General features: G+C 45.7%; 1 protein-coding gene across 4 annotated transcripts in view; it reads left to right on the top strand.

Annotated features, from left to right (window-relative positions):
• Positions 1-26,170, top strand: part of LOC122790165 (SLAIN motif-containing protein-like) — a 524,881-nt gene that overhangs the window by 321,668 nt on the left and 177,043 nt on the right. For all 4 annotated transcript variants that reach the window (XM_044057761.1, XM_044057757.1, XM_044057758.1 and 1 more), the window contains one exon: positions 9,349-9,657. In XM_044057761.1, coding sequence (XP_043913696.1) covers positions 9,349-9,657 — 309 coding nt within the window. The remainder of the gene's footprint in view (positions 1-9,348; positions 9,658-26,170) is intronic.

Raw genomic sequence — 26,170 nt, 5'->3', positions numbered from 1 at the left:
CTAATCCACAGAATAAGGGGGAAGAGACTTCTGCATACTTTGGACATGCACAGACAGCTACATTTTTACTTGGACAAGACTAAAGCCTTCAGAAAGACTGAGCAACTCTTAGTGGCATATTTTATTTATTTATTTATTTATTTTACATTTGTTTACCGGGCTAGTCCAACTGGATACATTTCCATTTTCAGCAGAGGCCCGGGAAGAAAAGCTCCACATTGAAGTTAATACAAACAAAGTCTTTTACATAAAGAAAGTAATTAGTTAGTAAAATACATCAGAAATAAGGTTTATTCTAAATTCTAGTAATTAAAAAAATATACATAAGTAAGCACATTAACTCAAATTTCTTTACAGTACAAGATTGGAGAGATTATACTTTAGTAAAAACATTCAAGAAGAGTTTATTTAAAAAGTAAGTGTAAACCATAGAGAGAAGTATATACATTCATAACAGAGGCTAAATACCAAGGAGAGGTAGAGAAAACTAATCTAGGACAAAGAGTAGAAACAGGAGAGAGAAGGAGATTTAGAGAAAAGTAGTTAGTAGAATCATGAGATTAGTCAGGATTGATGCATGGGCATAGCCAGAGTGTTTTAGATGTTGTTTGAGCTTTTGTTTAAAGAGGAAGGGTGATGAGATAGAAGTTAGAGTGGCTGGTAGACTATTCCAGTATTTACCTATAGTGTTGGCGAAAAGTGAATCACCTGCTATGTTATTGGACTTACTTAACTTGACCAGAAGTTTATTAGAGGAGCATAAAGAATTTAGGTTAGAATAAGGAGAAATAAGGTCAGACAGTATAGGAGTATTTTTAGGTTGGTAAAAAATTCTGTGAACAAAAGTAAGTTGGGAGAGTAATAGTGTATTTTCTAGTTCAAGCCAGTGTAGTTGTTGTAGATTGTGACAGTGGTGAGTTCGAAATGGGTTTCGGTGGCAAATCTAGCAATGCTATAGTATGCATTTGCTAGTTTAGTAAGGTTATTTTTCTTTAGGTTTGTGTATATGGATGAGGCATAAAGAAGAGTAGAAATAAGATGAGAGTGTGCAAGTGTGATTTTTGCTTGTGGAGTTAAGAAGGTTTTAATTCTGTATAAGGAGCCAAGCTTTCTATTAACAGTTTTAATAGTGTTATTAATATGATTATCAAAAGTGAGGTTATTGTCAATTAAAATACCCAATAGCTTAGTGGTAGAGTCAGGGGCTATATGTGTGCCATTGTTGGATGTAATTGTGAAGTCTAAGAGGGGAGACTTAATATTAGGCCTAAAGAGTAGGAGTTTGTTTTTTTTATCATTCAAAAGGAGGCAGTGTTTCAAGAACCATGCCTCAACTGTGCTAAATACATTCTGTGTGAGGGTTAGTAGTTCAAGGGAGGAGTTTGCAGAGCATATGAGTGTGGAGTCGTCTGCATATTGAATACAAGTAGCTTGAGGTGTATTGCTGCATGTAAGTCATTTATGAATAAAGAGAAGAGGAGAGGTCCTAGGATGGACCCCTGTGGTACACCAAGAGAGACTGGCAGAAGGGATGAAAGATTATTATCCCAGAGGACTGCCTGTTATTAAGGTAGGAAGTGAACCATTGAATACCTTTGGTATCTAGAGAGAGGATTCAAGGGTTTCTATGAGCATATTATGGTTTACCATGTCAAAGGCTTTTGACAGGTCTATAAAGAGTGCAGATGACAGAATATTATTATTGCGGTTTCTGTTTATACACTCAGTAAAAGATAGGAGAGCTGTTGTAGTACTATGAAATGGCCTAAAGCCATGTTGACAGTTGGCTAGTAGGTTATATTGAGTAAGGTGGTGCATTAGCTGATGATGAATACATTTCTCCATGATTTCTGCTAAGGGAGATAAGAGTGCAATAGGTCTATAGTTAGAATAGTCATTTGAGCTACCACCTTTGTGTAAAGGAATTATGTGGGAAATTTTCCAGATAACAGGTATGCTGCAGGTTCCCAAGGAAAAGCCATTTCAAAGCAGACTATTTCAAAATGGAAAGGTCACTGCATTCGTTTCTGCTAGTCACAACATGGCAAATTTGTGCCCAAGGGCATTAGGCCACATTCTACCAGAACAGCAGCTACTTCAGCAGCCTTCCTCAGAGGAGTACCAACCAAGGATATTTTGGAGGCTGCAACATGGACTTCAGTGCACACTTTCACAAAGCACTACCATTTACCCCTCTACTCTAAATCCAGAGCAGGCTTTGCCTCTGCAGGGCCTCATAGCCACTCCAAACACTATTTAGGCCCAGCCGCCCAACCTCAGCTTTGGGATTCAGCCCAAATGTAATGACTGCAACAGTGAAACAAGATGAACATAGTACAGTTGTGTACCTACCATAAATGTAGATGTTCAAGTGTATTCACTGTTGCAGTCCAGGTTACCCTCCCACTATCCCCCCTTTCATTGCTGGGAATTATCTGTTCTTCTCTATTCTATACAACCTATGTGGTGTATTTGCTTGTAGAGGAAGGTAATGTTTGATGTTATGTGATCCTATCTCGCCTACATTCTATACTGATCGGCTCCGACTCGGCACGCTATACTATAGAGCGAAGTCTCTTATTGGCTGAGCTATTCTACATCCCAGGATGCACCACCACAGCTTCCCCAGATCTCATTTGCCGCTTTACAGCAAAAGATGTGGTCTCGGACTTGGCTGAGCTAAGTGTCTATTTCTTCACAAATTTCTGTCAGAAATTTTTTGATTAACCCCAAAAGCTGTTTTAACAGCTATCGTTGTTGTGTGGCTGACTTTTTGATTAAGTTTTTGTGGTAAATTTGTCTGTTTTTTGAGGGAAAGGATCCCGTTTAACTTAGAGGGGCCTTGCCCTCGTGCGTGAGTGTTATATTTACGGTCAGTCTTGCTGTTGTGTTATTTTTGGTCAAGTATCCCGTTTTCAGTTAGAGGGGTCTTGCCATTATTTACTTTTCTTGACAAGCATTGAAAAGTTTATTTTTGTACTGTTTGAGAGTCAATATGTCGAAAGAGCACAGACCATCAGGGTTCAAGAAGTGCTCTAAATGCAGCTACAAAATGTCCATTACGGACGATCACTCTTTGTGTGTATTGTTTAGGCCCTAAACATCTTCAAGAGTCTTGCAGCGTTTGTCACGCTTTTTCCACTCGAGTCCTCCAAGAGAGGAAAAACAAATTGATTTTAAAAGGGCTTATTAAACCTACTTTTGAAGAGGCTTTATCTTCTTCCTCTTCTCCCTCGAAGAAAAATAAATAGTCGGCTCCGACCAGCCCGTCGGAACCGGCTACTAAGAAATCTCGGCAGGCTTCTCCATCGGCTCCACCGACTTCGGAGCTGAGGGCGGAACGGTCTGCCTCGATGCCTCCAGCCTCGACTCCTCTGACTTCGGAGCCGACAGCTAGAGCTTTGAGAGGCGGGTCACCTTCATCGGCTCCACTGTCTTCGGAGCCGATGACAGTTGCCCGCTCAGACTCTTCCCCTTCGGCACCGAGGGAAATTGCAATGATTGTGGAGTCTCCCTCGGCACCGATATTGATCGACACGATTCGGAGCCGGTCCCCCAGTCCTTCGGAACCGATGGAGAAGTAGACTCGAACCCGTTCGATCTCTTCTCGGTCTTCAAGGATGTCGGATTTGGACATTGACAGGGTACTTCAAAGGCTGTTTCAGTCTCCAGTCTTCCAAAAGTTAGTGTCGGCTCCAGCCCAGTCGGCTCCGGAGCCGATTGCCCACCCTGTGGTCTTGGTTCCTCCTCCAACAGCCTCGGCACCGTTGGAGTCTGTGCTGGTGGAGCCGGTGGAGGTTGTCTGTTCGGCTCCGACCCTTACTCCAACCCCGACCTTCGGGTCGGAGTTCGGTACACGGACCTCCTCGGTCGGCCCCGGGGGTGATGCTTCGGGACCGATGCTTTCGGTTCCGAGCCTCCCTCTCGGTGCGTCGGCTGCGGGAGTGCCATCTACTGTTGTGGCCTCGGGGATCGGACCTTCCCAGGACTCTGGGGGTCCGGCCTTCAGGGCTATGAGGAGTGCTTTGGCCAGATCTTCTTTGGCCACCTCCACCGTTTCACCGTCACCTTCCCTTGGCATGGAGACTGGTTACTTTGTAGTCCCCCTGTCTCAAGACAGCGGAGCCCTAGGGCCTGAGGTCATCCCCATTGGGGTTTCCCCCCTTCCTGAAGGTCCCTCCGAAGCGTCTTTGGAGGACCCTCCAAGGAAGAGACAGTGCAAGAGGAAGCACGTCGACTCCCCTGATGAGTCTCTCACCTCGGACACCGACCTCGATGATGCGGAGGGGTCCCCTAAGTCGTCCTCGGATGATGTCTCCTTTGCGGACATCCTGGAAATCCTGAAGCAACGAGGCGACTGGCAGTCCAAACCCCCTTCCGCTGAGGAGTCTGTGTTCCTCAAGGCCTTCGGGGCTCAGCCCTCCGCCTCCTGGGTGTCTCCGCCCTTCGATTAGCTTCTGGATTTGATCTCTCGAAGGGCGTGGGAGCACCCGGATTCTGTGGAACCGGTGCCAGCTCACCCGAATAAATTTCTTTCAGCCCCCCCTGAAAAGGACTTCCTCTCCAAAGGTGTGGCCGTAGATGCCCTGGTGGTGGCATCTGCTACCCAGCAAGATGCGGCAGAGGCTTCGACGTCCATCCATCCTCCTAATAGAGTCTAGGAGCATGGATCGGTATGGGAAGCGCACCCTTACTTCAGCAGCCTTTACTTTAAGGTCTCTGAATTATCTGACGCACTTCACCAGACTTCAGAGGGATCTGGTCAAGGAACTTTCAGATACCCTCTCTGGTAACCTACCTGAGCAGTTGGCCCAGACGGTTAGCTCTCAGTTGGCTACTCTATCATCAATATCGAACTCGTCCATGAGGCTCATTTCGTATGCAGCCGAAGGGGCGAGTAGAGCGGCGGGTACAGGTGTTGCTCTACGGAGACAAGCCTGGCTCCGCCTGTGTCATTTTGTGGAGGCCTTCAAGTCTTCCTTTGCCGACGCTCCCTTTGATGGGTCCTCTTTGTTTGGACCCAAGGTAAAGGACACCTTGACCCGCTGTGAACAAGAGGGTAAGACTTTGACTGCCGTAGGGGCACGCTTTTCCACTCCCTTCCGGCCTTATCCCAAGGCTAGAAGAGGGGGGAAAATGTGGTTCCGTAAATCTCAAAAGACTTACCCCTCACAGCAGGATGATTCCCCTTCTAGAGGCAGAGGAGGGGGAAATTTTTCAGGAAGACGCCGTCCCAGAGGTGACAGAGGCCCCCGCAACACTGGAGACCGTGAGTCCTTTCGTGGCTCCTCAACCTTCCAGCATCCCTGAAGGATTGCCCGACTGCACCGCTCCGGAGCCAGTCGGGGGTCGTTTTTCGAGGCACCTAAAGGCCTGGGAGAATATCACTCAGGACCGATGGGTGCTCCGAATCATTGCCGGAGGTTACACCATCCCTTTTTCTCAGCCCCCCCCCCCACCATCCCGAAAAATCCCGGACCCACCACCCAGTCAACGGGATCTCGCAGCCATCGAAATCTCAAAGCTGCTTCAAAAAGGAGTCATCCAACCGGTCCCTGAAGACCAGACCGGATTAGGGACTTACTCAAGATTCTTTTTGGTGCCAAAAAAGACCGGGGACATGAGGCCCATTTTGGATCTCAGCAAACTCAACTGTTCTGTAAAGAAGTCCAAGTTCCGGATGGTCACCTTACAATCCATTCTCCCGCTGCTGGAGGAAGGTGTTTGGATGTGCTCCATAGATCTCAAGGACGCCTATTATCACATCCTGATAGATCAGGCGTCCAGGAGACACTTGCGCTTCAGTCTGAGAGACAGTCATTTCCAGTTCCGTGCACTGCCCTTTGGTCTCACCACAGACCCCAGGGTGTTCACCAAATGTTTGGCGGTGGTGACTGTTCACCTGAGAAGTCTAGGATTCCAGGTGTTTCCATACCTAGACGACTGGCTCCTAACTGCCACCTCCAGACGTCTACTCTTACAAAACCTAGCAGCCACTATTTCTCTAGGCAACTCCCTAGGAATCACCTTCAATTGGGCAAAGTCTGTGTTGCTGCCATCTCAGCGCATACGGTTTATCAGAGTAGAGATAGATTCAAAGCAAATGCGGGTCTATCTTCCTACAGAGAGGATAGAAATATTACAGTCTCAAGTTCGAGCATTGCTCCTCAAATGCCGAGCACCAGCCAGGATGGTCCTACAACTGTTAGGTTCCATGTCGGCCACTGTTCTCCTAGTTCCCTTGGCAAGATTACATATGAGGATTCTCCAGTGGCTCCTGTCAGTCCAGTGGTCTTATCAGGATCTCCCTCTGTCACCTCATTCTGATCACGGAGACGTGCAAACAGGACCTCCGTTGGTGGCTTCTTTCCTCCAACCTGGATCAGGGGCGAACCTTCGTTCCACCACCTCCAGTGGCCACATTGACTACGGACGCCTCCCAGACGGGGTGGCGGGGCATTACCTGGGCAGGTCAGTCCAAGGCAAGTGGCACTCCGACGAGAGTTTCCTCCACATCAACATACTGGAAATGAGGGCGGTGCTTCTATCGCTACAAGCACTACACAGTTACCTCCCTCAGGGCGTGATTGCCATTCAGTCCGACAACATGTCAGTAGTCTGGTACCTGAACAAGCATGGAGGGACCAGGTCCTACCCCCTTTGCAGAGAGGCCATGAAAGTATGGGATTGGGCGATTGCAACCAAACATTTTCTGGTAGCAACACACATTCCGGGGAGATCCAATGTGATAGCCGACAGACTGAGCAGGACTATTCTCTCCCCTCACGAGTGGTCTCTGAACGACAGAGTGGCAACTCAGATTTTCAGAATATGGGGAACTCCTTGTTGCGACCTCTTTGCAACTCCTCTCAGTACGAAATGCCAACAGTTCTTCTCTCTCACCCCAGTTCCGGGGGAGTTTCCCAAGGACGCCCTAGTCCAAGCTTGGCCCACCGGCCTGCTGTACGCCTTTTCTCCGGTTCCCCTTCTCCCCAGGGTGATCCAGAAGGTGATTCACTTGCAGAGCAAGATGATTTTAGTTGCCCCATACTGGCCTCGTCAAGTCTGGTTGCCCTTTCTTCGGAAATATGCACTGGACGGTCCATGGTTCCTGGACCAGGTTCCAGACCTCTTGATCCACCAGTCGGGACAACTTCACCAGTCCCTTCACTCGTTGAGGTTAACAGCTTGGCTCCTCCTCTTCCGACCATAGTCAGGAACCATGTTTTGGACTCGGAAGTCATACATATCTTGTCCTCGGCCCACAAGACTTCGACTAAAAAAATGTATAACAGCAAATGGAAGAGATTCGCTATTTGGGCCCAACTCCGGGGATTAGATCCCATTACTGCCCCGGTGTCAGAAGTTTTGAAGTTTTTAGCTTCCTTATTCAGTCAAGGTTCTTTGGTCTCTACCATCAAGGTTCAGTTGGCAGCTATTTCTAATATTCATGAAAGTATAGACCCACCTTTGATGAGCAATAAGTTGTGTAAAGCCTTCATGAAAGGTGCTGGGCTGCTACAACCTCCGATTTCTCATCCCGCTCCACCGTGGGATCTTAATTTCGTTTTAGGTGCTTTGACCTCTTCCCCCTTCGAACCGGCAGCATCTTGTGACTTGAAATTTCTTTCTTGGAAGACTGCTTTTTTGGTGGCAATTACATCAGCCAGAAGAGTTTCGGAACTTCAAGCCCTGTGTGTCAAACCACCATACCTGGTTTTTCACAAGGATAGAGTATCCCTCAGGCCTAATCCATCCTTTGTTCCCAAAGTTTGTTCTAGTTTTTGTCTTCAACAGTCATTGGAACTTCCAGTTTTATTCCCAAACTACTCAGACAGAGCGGAATACATCTTCCAATCATTGGATGTTCACAGGCAATTGCGTTTCTATTTAGATAGGACGCACCAAACACGGAAAACAGATCAGTTGTTTGTGTCCTTTTCGGACAATAAATTGGGCAAAGCTGTCATGAAGGTCACTATTGCCAAGTGGATCAGGGACTGTATCAGCCATACTTACTTCCTTTCTAATAAAGAGCTTACAACCTCAGTGAATGCTCATTCTACAAGGGCTGTGGCTACTTCGACAGCCTTTCATTCTAAGCCTGCCATTAGTGACATTTGTGCTGCGGCTACCTGGTCCTATCCTCACACATTTATTTCTCATTACAAATTGGACGTGGCATCTCGGGGGCGAGCTTCCTTCGGTTCCACAGTTCTCGGGAGTGATTTCCAGTGAGCCACCCAGGAATCAGGTGCTAGGGACGCTGTCCCATCAGTATAGAATGTAGGCGAGATAGGATCACATAACATCTTTTAGTTATGTACTTACCATAACTTTAGATGTTTGGGATCCATCTCGCCTACATTCCTAATAACCCACCCTCCTTCCCCCTGCCTTGGAGATCAGAAGAGACCGGACGGTTCAAGTTTAGCCGTTTCACCTTGAAACACCTGGCAATATTATATCAACAGTCTATGTGTGTGTGCATGTGTGCGGACAAACAAGATCTGGGGAAGCTGTGGTGGTGCATCCTGGGATGTAGAATAGCTCAGCCAATAAGAGACTTCGCTCTATAGTATAGCGTGCCGAGTCGGAGCCGAGGATCGTCTCCGAACCCATCAGTATAGAATGTAGGCGAGATGGATCCCAAACATCTAAAGTTATGGTAAGTACATAACTAAAAGTTAGTGCATGCATTTTTATTTGCAAATTTTTAGCCTACCCTTTTGGGGGCACCTGACATCTGGGGCAAGAAAAACTGAAGAAAATGGCGTCTGCTGCATCTTTTATACCCCTGGCGCACTGACGTCATGGAAGAGGCGACAGTAACTGACGCCGGACCAGGACTTTGGAATTCAGGCTGACTGCGGTTAGCCTGCCAGCAGGATAACCCAAGTGTAATGACTGCAACAGTGAATACACTCGAACATCTACATTTATGGTAGGTACACAGCTGTACTTTCCTAATATATTATTTGCACTGTTGTGTACTGTATTGTACATGAATGGCAAATCTTCTGGTAAATAGGTTTTGTACATGGGAATGAAGGAGCACAGGCTTTATGGGTTTGATTCCTGTACTTCTCTTAGCTCAGATATGCAGGAAGGAAAACTAGGTCTTTGGTGAAGATATGGTAATCGTAGTTGAAGAGAGTACTGTTATTTATATATCATCTAGTGATGACACAAACCAGGACTCTGTTTTCTTGTTGAACTAAATTATTACTGTGAGGTGTCTAATTTTTTTTTTACTGTTAAATATTTTACAGACTTTGTCATTAGCTCTTGCAACTGAATTACCTCTGTTAGTACCATGGTCTTGATAATGATTTGATTTCTTTGAAGGCCTGCGACAGGAATGTGCTAGTTCAGCCTCAGTATCCCGGCGAAGCTCAAGTGCCTCTCTGAGCTCCCTAAGGAGGGGAACTTACAGTGACCAGGAATTTGACACCTACAGTCTAGAAGATGAAGACGACTATGACTGTGCTGTCTCCTGTCGCAGTGCACATAGATACTCCCCATCTCCGCTAAGTTCACCACGTTGTCCATCACCTACTACAGTAGGAGATAACAAAGGGTCTGCATCTCGTATACGTCCACCACGAAGGTCACTGCAGGGGCCTACACCAGATCTCATGTCTTTTTCAACAGAAGGTATGTAACCCTAAGCTGTTAACATTCCCCAAGTCTTAATCATTTTATTTTCTTAAGGTATTTTGAAGAGGATTGTTTAATACATACCACTTTTGAGTCTGTATTTATTTGTGGTTTCTGATGGCTGTAAATGCTAAAGAAAAAAAAAGCAGGGATGTAAAGAAAGCAGCCAGTGGAGAAATTGTACTTTGGTAAATCCACAGCACTATAATGTAATGCTTTTGTGAGTCTGTGCATACAGGAAAAGCAGCCTGAAAGTCATTGTCCAGTACAGAAAAACACTGTCCTGGACCAGTGCAAAACATAATACAACTAATTCATTCTGAACAGAAAAGGATGCAGAAATCTAATGACAGTAAGACTATTTGTTGTACTGGGATCAGCAGAAAAATAGTTCTGTTTGAGGAACAGATACTTAAGATTTATGCTATATAGTTTAATTAGGGAATCAAAAAGCAGTACAGCAACTTGTCCTTGTGAAATTTATGAATGTGGCTCAATAATGTAAGAGGAAAGATGTTCTGACTGAGAAAAATACAAGGAAGCCAAATCTAGAATGGACTATAGCTTCCAGAGGGCTTATTACAGACCGATCGTCCAGGAGAATGTGAACGTGTGTTTTATTATATATATATATATATATATATATATATATATATATATATATATATATATATATATATAATGTGTATATATATATATATATATATATATATATATATATATAATGTGTATATAAACACACATAATAGATATACACACGTGTGTGTATTGTATGAGCATTATGTATGTGTGCTAATGTATGTATGTACACATGTACACACACATTAATATATATTGAGCATTATGTATGTGCATGTAGATATGTACACTTGTAATTCTCACACACACAATATAGAGATATTGCACCCTATGATTGATGCAGAGAGTGCTGTAGCAAGTATGCAGAGCTAGATGGAAGTGTTATGATTGCAGAATGGAGAAGTAGGAAAAGATACTCCATGAAAAGCAGAAGGCAGAACCAAGCAGAGAGCCAATGATGGAGCTGTCATGAGAGAGAGAAGTGGAGGCTGAGGTCTTCTTGTCAGTTAGAAATGATCTGTAGTGAGCTGCATATGAGGATTCGGTCATTTGGACAGGGAAATTCTACATTTTTGTGACAGTCCAAAGGTATCTTTCTAGGACACCTGTGTACAGAATTGAGAAGTGTAACTGTACAAGTTAAAAGAAGTATACTGGCCTAAGGATGGAAGCCTAATGGTTCCTTACTTATGGAGAGGTTGGATAAAGAATAGTCTAACCTAAAGCAAGACACTCCTTGTAACCATAACCTTAGAGAGACTAGAAGGAACTGCTTCTGCACCATAGGTGGTACACTGCTATCTGTAAGCTGGAAAAACTGTTGGATTGTTATCCTGTGCAGCTCCGGCGTCGGTTGCTGTCGCTTCTTCCCTGACGTCAGTGCGCCAGGGGTATACAAGATGCATTCAACGCCATTTCTTCAGTCTTTCTTGCCACGCGGTGCCCAAAGCAAAAGCAGTTGGCAAGTGCCGGTCAGCCGACTCCTGAGATTTTCGAAGTCGAATTTCAGATCCGAAGTCTTCAATAAAGCTAAGTACCCCGTTGGGGAAACTTTTTTCTTGCCTCAGACCGATGTCAGAAAAAGTTAATAATTGTATTTCTTGTGGGAAGCAAATACCACATAAGGACTTCCACTCTTACTGTATTCCATGCCTAGACCCTGATCACAACGTCACTAGTTGTCGGTTTTGTGTTAGATTTAACAAACACACTCTAAAACGACATTTTGATTTTGCTTTGCACTACTTTGGCCGAAGGTTTAATTATACTATGCCGTCAGATCAACAGACGACCGCAGTTCTGAAAAAACGCAAAGATAAGGATAAAGACGGGCATCCGAGGTCCAAAACCGATGACAAATCCTCTTCTAGGCCAGTCGCCGGTTCTCAGTGAGGCGCTTTCGCAGCCCCTGACACCCGCTACCTCAGAGCCACAGGCCGCCTCCGACTCCCACATGGAGACAGCTAGGCCTCTGGAAACTCAAGGTATTGGGCCTAAAGAAACTAATCCATCAGATGGGTCCGGAGCCGCTGAGCAGGCATCGGCTTCTGAGGGTGTTTTCAGACCTTCACAACTTACCATTAACGCAACAGCCAAGACAAAAACACCATTAAAGACAAAGAAGCAATTACAGCATTCTCCTGGACAGTCCTCCATGCCTAAGAAACAGATGCTTAAAATGGCCGAAGACCTCATTACTCTAATCAGGGGTTCCCATCCCCCTCCTGAGAAAAGACCTAGGCAGGATACAGACTATGATTCCTCTGATCAGGTTTCCATTTCCTCTGATTCCTCTTCAGACCAGGGATACTCTCTTCCCCCCTATGAGGACTCTGATGCTGAAGAATCTATCCCTTCAGCCTCTCCTCCTGAGGATTATTCTTTTGAGGAAACTTTACATACCATGAGGGAGCATTTCCATTGGGAAAGCCAGGATTATTCAGAATCCAAGAAAAGGCTCAGGGACTTCCTTTTATTGCCTCAGCACAGGCCTCTGGCTATTCTGCCTGTTAGATATTGTGGATGATGTGTTCTCTGAATCCAGCTAATCTCCTGATACTTTGCCCCCTGCACCAGCCAAGCTAGATAGGTGTTAGACTCCCTGACTCTCACAAGTTTCTTTATAAAAACCCTTCTGCTGATCCAGAAACTATTTCGCAGGGTCCCAAAGGGGTTAAGGCTTCCATTGCAAAAAATCCAGTCCCCTCTGACGGAGATTCTAGAGCATTGGATAGATGGGGGAAGAAAGTTTACACTTCTGCAACTTTAGCAGTAAGAGCTTTAAATTGCCAGTTTCACATGCCAACAATATTTAATGGCTCAGTTAAACAGAAAATCTTGCAAGCTCAGAAGCTCCTGACTATAAAGAAATGCAGGATTTATTGCATGCAGTTGAACAGGTGGGAAAATATACTCTGCAATGTGGTTTTGATTCTTTAGAGGCCTCTTGTAGAGCCGCAGTTACAGGTTCTGTGATTCGAAGACATGCTTGGTTAAAAGAACGGTGTACCTGATCATGTTAAGGCAAAATTATTGGATGCTCCTTTACAGCATGATACCTTGTTTGGTGTTAAGGCAGAAGAGGTGTTAAAGAAAATAGAGGATAAAACTAAATCTATGCAAACAGTCAAAGATTTCTTACAGGTACAGCCACCTCGATTTAGCAGAAATTGGCCTACAACGAATTGGTCCTTTCCAGTGTCGGACAGGCCACACAGAGGCAGATACAGACGCCCAAAAGGCAAATCTCAACCCCAAGGCTTTAACAGACGACAGTGAGGTACTTCAACCCCAAAAGGAGGTGAGGACAAATCTCAACCGTACAGGAAACAGTCCCAATGACATCCCCCTTCGTACGCCAAGCACTTCCCTTTTGGCAGCACCCTTAGGGGGAAAACTAGCACTTTTTTATCAAAATTGGCAAACAATCACCCAAGACAAATGGGTTCTGAATATTGTGTCTCAAGGTTACAGGTTCCACTTTCACACTTACCAAGGCTAAAAGGAATGCCAAACCTGCCACAAAATCAACGGGCAGAGGCTCAAAAACAAATATCAGCCCTCATGGACATGAGAGCTATTCAAAAAGTACCACAGCAGGAACAAGGACAAGGATTTTACTCAAGACTCTTCCTTGTCCCCAGAAAGGACAAAGCCTGGAGACCCATACTAGACCTTTCAACTCTAAATACTTACCTGGATGTTCCGAAATTCAAAATGTTGACACTACAGCAGCTTCTTCCCATGCTGGGCAAGAAGGCTTGGCTTGTTACTCTGGACCTCAAAAAGGCATACCTGCATGTCCCTATCAGACAAAATTGCAGAAGATACCCCAGATTCAAAGTGGGTACAATGCACTACCAATTTTCTGCACTGCCCTTTGGCTTATCTACTGCGCCCAGGGTCTTTACAAAGTGCCTGGCACCTGTAATTGCATTTTGCAGACAAAAAGGAATTCAAATATATCCATACCTGGACTGCTTCATTCAAGCAGAGACAAAGGACATTCTTCTAAAGCATCTGGCGTTTGTAAAAAGGTTGCCAATTGCTCTAGGGTACACAGTAAATGAAAAGAAGTCAAAACTAGTGCTCTCACAACAGATAATATTCCTGGGTGCCAGCTTAATTACAACGGCCCAGATGGCTTATCTCACACCAGACAAACAAGGACAACTGACTCAATATTTTCCATTACTGGCAAAAAAAGTCCCATCTCCCTGCAAGAAAAATTCTGCAGGCCCTGGGATTCATGGCATCCTGCATACTACTAATTCCATATGCCAGACTGCATATGAGGAAATTAAAGTGGTACCTAAAAAGTGTTTGGACTCAGCACTCTCACAGTTTAGAAGCAGTAACTGCCTACAACAGGCGTTTCAGTGGTGGGCACAGGCATGTCACCTCAACAAGGGTCAGCCTTTCACACTACCCACAGCCAGGCAGACTAACAACAGATGCTTCGGACTACGCCTGGGGAGCACACATGGCAGGAAAATGTATTCAGGGCAAGTGGACCACAGACCAAATGCATCTTCACATCAGTCAGAAAGAGATGTTGGCTGTTCAAAATGCCCTAACAGCTTTCAAGGACCTTCTGCATCCAGGGCAACTATTATTAAAGACTGACAACACCACAATAACGTTGTACATAAACAAGCAAGGGGGCACTCATTCTTATCCCCTATGCAGGCAAGCCATGACCTTGTGGAACACAGCTCTAACTTATCAAGTTCATCTGCAAGCAAAATTCCTGACAGGAAAGAAATACTCTGGCAGACTATCTAAGCAGAAGTATTGTGGACCCTCACGAATGGAAATTGAATCCACAAATTTTTCAGCATGGTAATGCAAAAATGGGGATGCCCAGACATAGATCTTTTTTGCCTCCCCACTGAATTGCCAACTACAAAAATTCTGCACAAGGACTTATCATACAAGCATGGAAAGTGGATGCTCTCTTGTTCAGCTGGAAAAGTCTAAGTTTATGTCTTCCCACCACTGCCTCTCCCTTCAAAGGTACTCCTAAAAGCCAGACAAGAAAAACCACAGATAATCCTGATTGCTTCAGACTAGCCATGCCAGCACTGGTACCCAATCTTAAAGAACTTAGCTCAAGGCCCACCATGGATTTTGCCTCAAATTTCACACCTTCTGACTCAACAAAACAATCAGATCCTGCACGGTCAGCTCAAAACCCTAAACCTGGCTGCATGGCAGATTCATTAGTCAAACAGGCAACACCTCTCTCTAAAGCTGTTATGGATGTCATTTTGGAGGCCAGGAGGCCTAGCACCAGGAAATCTTACTCAGAAAATTGGAAGAGATTCTGCGCTTGGAACCAGGCTCAAAGCCTTGACCGTCTTGTCCCAAACATTCCTCAGATTTTACAGTACTTAACTGAGATGCTGGACAAAGGCCTATCCTTCTCATCAATTAAGATCCACGCCTCTGCCATTTCAGCACATTACAACACGGATTCTCCTTTATTCTCTCATCCTTTGCTAAAGCAGTACCTCAGAGGGGCTAAAAACATAAGACCGCCCCGGAGAGCACCAACACCAACTTGGGACCTCAATTTTGTTTTGGAAAAACTGACCCTGCCACCTTTTGAGCCAGCCAATACAGCCGATCTACAATTTTTATCATGGAAAGCTGCTCTGCTCCTGGCAGTAACTTCAGCACGAAGAGTCTGAGAGCTACAGGCATTAATGGCAGTGGAACATTTTATAATTTTTCATCAGGACAGGGTTTCTTTAAGGACAAAACCCTACCTTTATGTCAAAGGTGGTATCTAGTGTGTCTCTTAACCAAACCATCCATTTGCCAACCTTTTATCCAAACCCCCAGAATAAAGGGGAGAAACTTCTGCACTCTTTGGACATACACAGGCAGCTACGCTTCTACTTGGACAAAACAAAAGCTTACAGGAAAACTGAGCAACTGTTTGTAGCATATGCTGCAGGATCACAGGGCAAGGCTATCTCAAAACAGACTATTTCCAAATGGATAGGACACTGTATTCGTTACTGCTACACACAATATGGAAAAATCAGTCTCTAATAACATTAGGCCACATTCTAACAGAGCAACAGCCACTTCAGCCTTTCTCAGAGGAATACCAACCAAGGAAATTTTGGAGGCTGCAACCTAGAGTTCAGTGCACACCTTTACCAAGCATTACCACTTGCCTCTTTACTCTAAATCCAGAGCAGGATTTGCCACTGCAGTTCTGCAGGGCCTTATAGCCAATCCTAACTCTTTATAGACCAGCCACCCAACCTTAGCTTTGGGATTCTACCCAAGTGTAATGACTACAGCAGTGTAACATGATGAACATAGTACAGTTTTGTACCTACCATAAATGTAGATGTTAGTGTGTTCACACTGCTGCAGTCCAGGTTACCCTCCCTCCATTCCCTCTGTCCTAGCTGGACTTATCTATACCTTTCTATCCTATACAACCTTTGTGGTGTATTTGCTTGTAACTAAAGGTATTGTTTTTATTTTATATGTCGGATGCATCTTGTATACCCCTGGCGCACTGACGCCAGGGAAGAAGCGACAGCAACCAACGCCGACCAAGAATTTGGAACTCTGGCCGACTGCGGGACCGCCTGATGGTAGGATAACCCAAGTGTGATGGCTGCAGCAGTGTGAACACTCGAACATCTACATTTATGGTAGGTACAAAACTGTACTTTTCTTTTATGGGTGGATTGCAGTACTGTTGCTGCTTTGATGAGGGGGTCATTGACTGTGAGGCCTGTGTTGTTTCCCATCTGATACTGAATAAAGTTGAGTAAGACATGTACGCTGAAGCCTATAAAGCATTTAAAGAAAACAGTGCATGTCATGCCCAAAAACTAGAGGTATTCTGAAATAATCACAAAAGCACAATGTTAGAGCTTTGAGATGGTCCACATAATACTTGCTGTTTACTTCCTGTATTTTTTTTGTGAGGAACCTCTCTAGTTTTTCAAACTGCTGCAAGTGTCTGGTCAGGCATATGCTGAAGGGTGCATGATAGAGTATAGTGGAATATTAACCTTCATGGACCTGAATGCCATTCCCTTACTTATAAATTGTTCAATGTAGAATGATTTTCTCACCACAGTAGACCTGGGACAGTAACTTGATCTTTGGCCACCAATGTACATTCCCAGATCCCTGACCACCGAGTCTACTTTTTGGTGTGTATTATCAATGTGGTAATTTCCAGAGGTGGCAGTCTTTCCAAATGGTATTATTATGCATTTTTGTTTCAGTTGAGTTTTACTTCCATGAGTTTGGTACCAATTTTTATATTTGCATTAGGCCTCATGAAGTGCATCAGTGTCTTGAAGGGATTCTATGACCATGACATCTACAGACTTGGTCAGCCTGAGTCTCTTGATTGTTGACTTGAGATGTTATGTAGTCCTATCTCGCCTACATTCTTACCCGTGGATTTGGAGCCGAATATTGGCTCCGACTCAGCCGATTTTTACTAGCTCAAAGTCTCTCATTGGCTGGGCTAAGAGGGTATCCCATGGTGCACTGCTCCCTATCCCCAGATCTCGTTTGCCGCTTGTATAGCTCGGACGTGGTCTCGTTTGGCTGTGGCTAAGTAACCTCTTTTTTACTATTTCTTGTTGAGAGAGTTGTTTGTTCAAACCCAAAAGCTATTTTAATAGCTACTCTTGCTGATCGCTATTTTGTGTGTGTGTGTTTCAGTGCTTGTATTAGTTGTTTGGTATCCCTCCTGTTCCAGCGGGATAGGCCAATTTTAGTTAGAGGACCTATTCCTCCCCTCTGTCGTTGAATCAACCTTTGGTCTTGTGTTTCCTGAAGAACCGTTTCAATTAGAGGTTCTTGTGTGTGTGACTATTGTTTTTTCCTCTGTGTCTTGTTGTGTGAACCATTTTTATTAGAGGTGCGCAGTGTGCCTGTTGGTTTTAGTACCTGGTGTTCAAAATTGCGTGGTGTTTCCCACCATTTTCTGCATGTTACATCTAGGCTTCCTTTATTATTCATTGTAAAATGTCCAAAGATCAGAAGGAACATAAGCCTTGTGGCTTTAAGAAATGTTCCAAATGTGGATATAAAATGTCTGTCATGGATGGACATTCTGTGTGTGTCGACTGCCTCGGAGCCATCCATTTACAGGAGTCGTGTAGCTTTTGCCACGCGTTCAGTCCTAGGGTGCTCCAGGAGAGAAAAAAATAAGTTAATTTTAAAAGGACTTTTAAAACCATCCTTTCAGGAAGCTATTGATTTGGCTTCTAGTACTAAGTCTAACGCTTCCAAGTCCAAGAAAAGGCCTCCGGCTCCATCTGCCACTTCGGAGCCCCCGGAGAAGATTACAGTTTTGGACTCTATACCTCCTCGGCTCCACTGTCTTCGGGGCTGCAGGAGGTATCTTTATTAACCAAAATGGCGTTGGCTCCAATTATCCTTGAGCCCATTTAGTGCCGATCGCCCAGTGTCAGGCTTGGTTCACCGGACAAGAGATCACAGTCTCCATCTATCTCCTGCAAATCCTCCAGGCTTTCTGATTTGGATGTTGACAGGGTAGTGCAGAGGCTCCTGCAATCGCCGGTGTTGGCCAAATTGTTTTCGGCTCCGACCCACCCGGCTCCGGAGCCTATTGCCATGTCCATCTCGATGATTCCTCCTCCGAGCACTTCCTTGTCGTTGGAGCCGGTATGCTCTGCTCAGAGTGATGTTCCTGTGCTGGCTTCGATAGCCCCCTTGGGTTTATCGGTGCCGACTTCGGCTCCGACCATGTCGGTTCCATCCACAGGGTTCGAGACTCTGGTCTCTTCAGTTGGGCCCGAGGGGGATACGTCGGGACAGCTGTCTGTTCCGAGTCTCCCTCTCGGTGCTTCGGGTCGGGGGATCCCGGTCGTGGCCTCGGAGGCCGGTCGGTTCTCTGAGCCAGGAGGACCTGCCTTTGAGGCCATGCAGAGCGCGCTGGCAAGATCGTCAGCTACATCACCCGGGTCGGTCATTCTGTCCCCCACCACCCTGGCGAGAGTGTCTGACACTCGCCTGTCCTTGGACAGCATAGAGCCAGGCCCTAAGGACACCCCCACAAGTGGTCCCCAACCTTCTGAGGGTCTCCCAGAGTCTTTGCCTGAGGAGCCCCCTAGAAAGAAATTGTGCAAGAGGAAGCACATAGACTCCCAGGATGAGTCTCACCTCCGATACTGACCTCGAGGAATCGGAAGGGTCCCCCAAGTCTTCCTCTGATGATGTTAACTTCTTCAATATCCTGGAGATACTGAAACAAAGAGGAGGCTGGCCTTCCAAAACTCCTTCCGAGGAGGAGTCGGTATTCCTTAAGGCTTTTGGTGCCCAACCTTCCGCCTCCTGGGTGTCTCCACCCTTCGACGAACTGCTTGACCTCATTTGTCGAAGGGTGTGGGAAAATCCTGATTCTGTAGAGCCCATGCCCAGGCACCCCAACAAGTTCCTGTCCGCACCCCAGGGAAAAGAGTTTCTGTCAAAAGGAGTCCTGGTAGATGCCATGGTGGTGGCGGCAGCCGCCCAGAAGGAAGTTGCAGAATTTTCATCGGTCCATTCTCCTAACAAGGAGTCTAGAACCATGGACCGGTACAGGAAGCGTACCCTTTCTTCAGCAACCTTCACCTTACGGTCGCTGAATTATTTATCTCACTTCACTCGGCTCCACAGAGATTTCCTCAAAGAACTGGGAGATACTCTTACGGGTAACATACCTGAGGCTGTAGCTCAGACAGTTAACGCACAGGTTTCTACCCTCAACTCCATCACTAACTCATCCATGCAGCTCATTTCATATGCGGCCGAAGGAGCAAGTAGGGCAGCGAGCACAGGGGTAGCCCTTAGAAGGCAGGCCTAGCTACACCTGTGTCACTTCGCGAAGGCCTTCAAGTCTTCCTTCACTGATGCTTCGTTTGACGGTTCCTCCTTGTTTGGGACCAAAGTGAAAGACACGCTCACCAGGTGCGAGCAAGAGGGAAAGACCCTGTCTGCCGTCGGGGTTCATTTTTCCCTTCCTTCTAGGCCTTATCCCAAGGCCCAGTGGGGGGGGGAGATGTGGTTCAAGAAATCACAGAGGTTTTTTCCTGCCGCACAAGGTAAACCCCCTCCAGAAGTGGGGGAGGGGGGGTTACTCAGGGAGATGTCGCTGCAGAGGGGGCCCCCACAATTCAGGAGACCATGACTCCTTTTGTGACTGTCCATACTCTCATTCCTGAGGGTGTGCCCGACTGCGCTTATCCGGAGCCAGTCGGGGGTCGAATTTCCTTATACCTGGAATCTTGGGAGAGCATCACCCATGACCAATGAGTACTAAGGATAGTTTCCGGAGGTTACCTCATCCCATTCTCTTCAATACCCTCGCCAATAAGAAAAATCCCAGACGTTCCACCCAGTCAAAGGGATCAAGCAGCCTCAGAGGTGTCTCAGCTGCTGGAAAAAGGAGCCATCCAGCCAGTCCCCTCAGACCAAATCGGGGTAGGGACTTACTCAAGATTCTTTTTGGTGCCGAAAAGAACAGGGGACCTGAGACCCATACTAGATCTCAGTCAACTCAACAATTACGTACACAAGTCCAAGTTCTGGATGGTCACTCTACAGTCAGTCCTCCCATTGTTGGGAGAGAAAGCTTGGATGTGCTCCATCGATCTCAAGGATGCTTATTACCATATCAAAATGGACAAAGCATCCAGGAGTCACCTACGCTTCCGGCTGGGAGCCAGTCACTTCCAGTTTTGAGCCCTGCCCTTTGGTCTCACCACAGCCCCCAGGGTGTTCACCAAATGTATGGCAGTGGTGACAGCTCACTTGAGACGTCAAGGATTCCAGTTGTTTCCGTACCTGGACGACTGGCTCCTTACCGCCCTCACCAGGCATAAACTAGTTCAAACAAAGGATGCTACCATCAGTCTATGCCATCAATTGGGCATATCGATAAACTGGGAAAAATCTGCCTTATTGCCCTCACAGCATGTCATCTTTATAGGAGCAGAGCTGGACACCATTCAAATGCGAGCATTCCTACCACAAGAAAAGGATCATGGTGTTGCAACGACAAATTCGTATACTGATGCCACTCGGACAAGCACAGGCAAGAGTGGTTCTACAACTCCTAGGGACCATGGTGGCGACTGTCATGCTAATCCCTGTAGTGAGATTACACATGAGACTTCTTCAGTAGCTCCTCTTTGTCCAATGGTCTCTACAAAGACTTCCACTATCTCATCCCATCTTAATCACAGACAGGTGCAAGCAGGACCTCCGTTGGTGGTTATGCACCAACAATTTGAATGGGGGAAAGCCCTTCGTTCTTCCTGTCCCTGTTGCCACTGTGACCATGGACGCCTCACAGGTGGGGGGGGGGCATTATCGTGACAGGACAGTCCAAGGCACGTGGCACGAACACGAGATACATTTGCCTATAAACGTCCTAGAGATTAGAGCAGTGCTTCTTGCGTTGCAGGCACTTCAGGAAGTTCTTCCTCTAGGGACGATTGCTCAGTAGTGTGGTATCTCAATAAGCAAGGGGGAACACGATCATACCTCTTATGCAGAGAGGCCATGTGAGTGTGGAATTGGACAATAGCTTCCCAACGGTTTCTGGTGGCGACGCACATTCCGGGGAAGTCCAACGTAATAGCGGAGAGGCTAAGCAGTGCAATACTTATGTCTTACGAGTGGTCCCTGAATCGCCTGGTTTCAGAGCAAATCTTCAGCAGGTGGAGTCAACCTTGCTGTGACCTGTTTGCCAGCTCTCTCAATGCAAAATGAAGCAACTACTTCACGCTGATCCCCCCCCACCCACAGGGGGAGTCACCCAGGGACGTTCTGGTTCAGGGTTGGCCCTCCGGTCTGCTTTATGCTTTCCCTCCGTTTCCCCTTCTCTCAAGGGTGATTCAGAAAGCTCGGTCCTTAGGAAGCAGAATGATTCTGATTGCCCCGCATTGGCCTCGTCAAGTATGGTTTCCCTTCCTTCAACCATACGTTGTGGACACTCCTTGGATTCTGGACCCCATGCCAGATTTACTGACACATGTCAGGACCCCTCTCTGAGGACTCTCCAGTTGACAGCCTGGCTATACTCCACTTCCATCGCAAGTCAGACGTCATAATTTTCCACCAGAGGTGGTCCATATTCTATCGTCTTCCCATAAGCCATCCACTAGGAAGATTTACTCTAGCAAATGGAAACAGTTTTCCATCTGGGCTCATACTAGAGGTATCGATCCTTATACAGCCCTGATAGATTCAGTTCTGGAATTCTTATCAATGCTTTTCTATCGGATCCGCACCAGCCACCATCAAAGTTCAACTGGCGGCAATATCTAATTTCCATGTAGCGAATGAACCTAGTCTTATGGCCCACAGATTATGCAAAGCATTCCTCAAAGGTACCCTTTTACTTCATCCCCCACTGTCCAAACCAGTCATGCCCTGGGGCCTCAATTTTGTTCTCCAAGCACTCACACTGCCACCTTTCGAACCTGTAGCTACCTATGAGTTAAAATTCTTAACATGGAAAACAGCATTTTTAGTAGCAATCACTTCACCTCGGCGGGTCTCGGAAATTCAAGCCCTCTCCATCAAGCCCCCATATTTAATCTTTCACAAAGATGGGGTCTCTCTTAGACCAAACCCATCTTTTCACCCTAAAGTGGCTTCGGTGTCTAACATTAATCAGTTCATTGAGCTGCCAGTGTTTTTTCCCCACTTCTCTAATAAGGCAGAATTTAGATTTCACCAATTGGATGTGCATAGACAGTTACGCTTCTATCTACACCGGGCAGAAGATATCCGGAAGTCTGACCAACTCTTTGTATCCTTTTCAGAAAACCGATTGGGTTCTCCGATATCCAAGGTTACACTGTCTAGACGGATAGCCAGTTGCATCTCTTTCATCTATCAGGCAGGAGATAAAAATTTGCCATTTTCAGTCCAGGCACATTCTCCGGAAGTCTGACCAACTCTTTGTATCCTTTTCGGAAAACCGATTGGGTTCTCCGATATCCAAGGTTACACTGTCTAGATGGATAGCCAGTTGCATCTCTTTCATCTATCAGGCAGGAGATAAAAATTTGCCATTTCCAGTCCAGGCACATTCTACAAGGGCGGTTTCCACTTCCACAGCTTTTCAAGCTAGATTGTCAATGGATGATATATGTGCTGCAGCTACTTGGGCTTCTCCCCACACCTTTGTTTCTCATTACAAATTGGACATGGTTTAGAGGGGCAAATCTTCCTTTGGTTCCACAGTACTCAGGAGTATTTTCTTATGAGCCACCCAGGATGTAGGTGCTAGGGACACTGTCCCATGGGTAAGAATGTAGGCGAGATAGGACTACATAACATCAAGAAGTTATGTATTCACCATAATGTTCAATGTATGTAGTCCATCTCGCCTCACATTCTTACTTACCCCTCCCATCTTTCCCCTGCCTGGAGGATTTGGAGTATAGGTTGTCACCTGCTGAGTCCCTTCTTTAGTGACTGCTTTATATGCATGTGAGGTGTGTATGAAGTGTATACATTGTTTCGCAGCAAACTAGATCTGGGGATAGGGAGCAGTGCACCATGGGATACCCTCTTAGCCCAGCCAATGAGAGACTTTGAGCTAGTAAAAATTGTCCGAGTCGGAGCCGATATTCGGCTCCGAACCCATGGGTAAGAATGTGAGGTGAGATGGACTACATACATCGAAAGTTATGGTGAGTACATTCTTGTTCAGAGAAATAGATGCCAGAGAGTCACCCCAACACTTATCCATATGGTACTTTGGTAGTGACTGGCCCCTTTGTGGCATCCCTATCCAAATTTTGTGTCCTATCAGTGAGCTAGCTGACTGCCCATCAGTTGGCATTGGTTTATGCCTAATTTTGTAAGTTTGTCTACAATGCCAGAGTGAGGTACTGTATCAGACACCTTGAAATCAAACCAAAGGCTTCCACCATACTGTGCTGATGCCACTGCCACTGGACCTACAAAGACCCTCTGGACAGTTAGGTATCAGAAGTGTGAGCATCTGTCTGTTGAAACATCACTCTAAATGCTAGGTGCTGAAAAGCGGGAAAACACAGAAAATGCAGGAGAACAGCACATTTTGAAAATCAACTTCTCCTTTAAACGTTTTGTAGGGGAGTAAGTCCCCCTGCACCCTTTCTGGCATGTAACCCCACACACACACACACACTAACTCTGACATTGCCATATTATGGAGAAAAGGGGGAATATTCCAAGAAATGGGCATCTCTGACTTAGTATATGTAAGTCTGTTCTTTCGGCCATTCAGTCTGTGTTACAGGATTTGCTCTAGTGGGTCCTGACATTTCAAATGGTTACTGTGTGACCTCTGAATGTTTATGTTCCAATAGTTTATTTATTCATTGATGTGTGTACTAAACTGAAACAGAAAATCAATGTTGAATGTTGCTATCATACCTTTCAAGTGCTTTTTAATGGGTCTTCACCTCTGACATGGGGGGACCCTGCTACTTGTATAAGTTAACTTAAATATTGTTGTAACTTGGGGTTGGGGGTGCTTTGAGATTCCACCAATTCAGACTTGATATATTCCCTAGTCTTACTTTCAGTTCTGTGTATTGCCTCTTCAGTTCTTAGCCCTTAAGGAGTCATCACCTTCCAGAGGATATGAAGAGGCTGCTGCCAAGTATCCCTGATAAAATAATTACAGTTCTGTCTTCCTTGGAAAACAAATTCTGCAGGATAAAGGAGAATACTTTGGAGACAGTGAAGCAGTTTTTCATCTACATATGTACCTAGGTACAGTAAAAAATTATCCCACCAAGTAATGGCCTTTCTGTAGGTCAGACAGTTTAAGTAGAAATAGTCTTTGAAAAGGAACAGTCCTGTGGAGGTAGCAGATGCTAAGATAAGTGGCAGGGTAGGAGAATGGTGGTTATTTCCTCACCCATCCCAGAATGTAGCAATCAGTACTGACTTGTGTATATTCCCTTTTGTTCTTCCTTTCTCCATCCCCTTCATGTGTCCGTCCTTCTGCCTTCACACATTCTAAGAAGGTTTCATGTTTTCACCAAAAAAAAAAAAAATCCCATTTCATTATGTTGGCATGGTGAGTCCAACAGCAGGTTACAAAATGAAATTCAAGAAACTTCCTTTCTTCCTAGAGTGCTTTCCATACCACCTGACCAGGTAAGAGGAGAAACAAGATTGACAGCTGTTATGTGAAGCTGTCAAGCATTCCCAAAGAGGGTGGAGAAAAAGAGTTTTATTCTAGACTTTTCCTTGTTTTGGGGAAGGCAGGCCCATGGAGACCCATTCTGGACAGATGTAGACAAAAGCAGATGTTCTTCGTGTTTCACTGTTGCAGTCATTACATTTGGGTAATCCTGCTGGCAGGTTGCCCTCATTCGGCCTGAATTCCAAAGTCTTGGGCCCTGCATCGGCTGTCATTGCCCCTTCCCTGATGTCAGGTAGTCAGGGGTATAAAAGAAGCAGCCGATGCCATTTTCTTTAGTCTTTCTTGCTGCGCGGTGCCCAAAGCAGTTCGCAAGTGCCGGTCGGCTGACTCCTGAGATTTTTGAGTTCGAATTTCAGATCCGAAGTCTTCTATAAAGTTAAGTACCCCGTTGGGGAAGCTTTTTTCTTGCTCCAGAACCGATGTCAGAAAAAGTTAATTGTATTTCTTGTTTTGAAGCAAATACCTCATAAGGACTTTCATTCTTACTGTATTCCTTGCCTAGGCCCTGATCATAATTTTCTGGGTTGTTGGTTTTGTGCTAGATTTAACCAACACACTATTAAGCATCAGTATGATTTTGCTTTAAACTACTTTAAATTATCTTGAAATGTCATCGGAAAGCCATCCGACTACCGGAGTTCACAAAAAACGCAAAGAAAAAGAAAGACAGCCGAGGCACAAAACCGACTATGAAGCTTCTCCTAAGCCAGTCGCTGGTTCTCAGTGAGGCGCTTTCGCAGCACCTGACGACCACTACTTTACAGATGCAGGCCGCTACCGACTCCCACGTGGAGTCGGCCATGCCGCTGGAATCTCAAGGTATTGGAGCCTATGACGCTAATCCTTCAGATGGGTCCGGAGCCGCTGAGCAGGCACTGGCTTCTGAGGGTGTATTCAGACCCAAACATCTATACATTAAACCGACTTCAAAGGCAAAGACTAAAGCACCTTCAAAGAAGCAACCTCAAGAGCCACATGGACAGTCCTCCATGCCCAAAAAACAGATGCTCAAAATGGCTGAAGACTTAATTACCTTGATCAGGGGTTCCCATCCCCCTCCGGAAGAGGTCTAGACAAGAGACGGACTATGACTCTTCAGATCAGGTTTCCATTTCTTTTGATTCCTGTACTGATCTGGAATATTCTTTTCCCCCCATGAGGATTCTGATGCTGAAGAAATCCATGCCTTCAGCTTCTCCTCCTGAGGACTATTCT

The sequence above is a fragment of the Protopterus annectens genome, chromosome 15.part0 (assembly GCF_019279795.1).
Source record: "Protopterus annectens isolate FY-2018-M chromosome 15.part0, PAN1.0, whole genome shotgun sequence".
In the NCBI taxonomy this organism is placed as follows: Eukaryota; Metazoa; Chordata; order Ceratodontiformes; family Protopteridae; genus Protopterus; species Protopterus annectens.
Note: the sequence above shows the minus strand (reverse complement) of the source record. Positions and strands in the feature narration are given on the sequence as shown.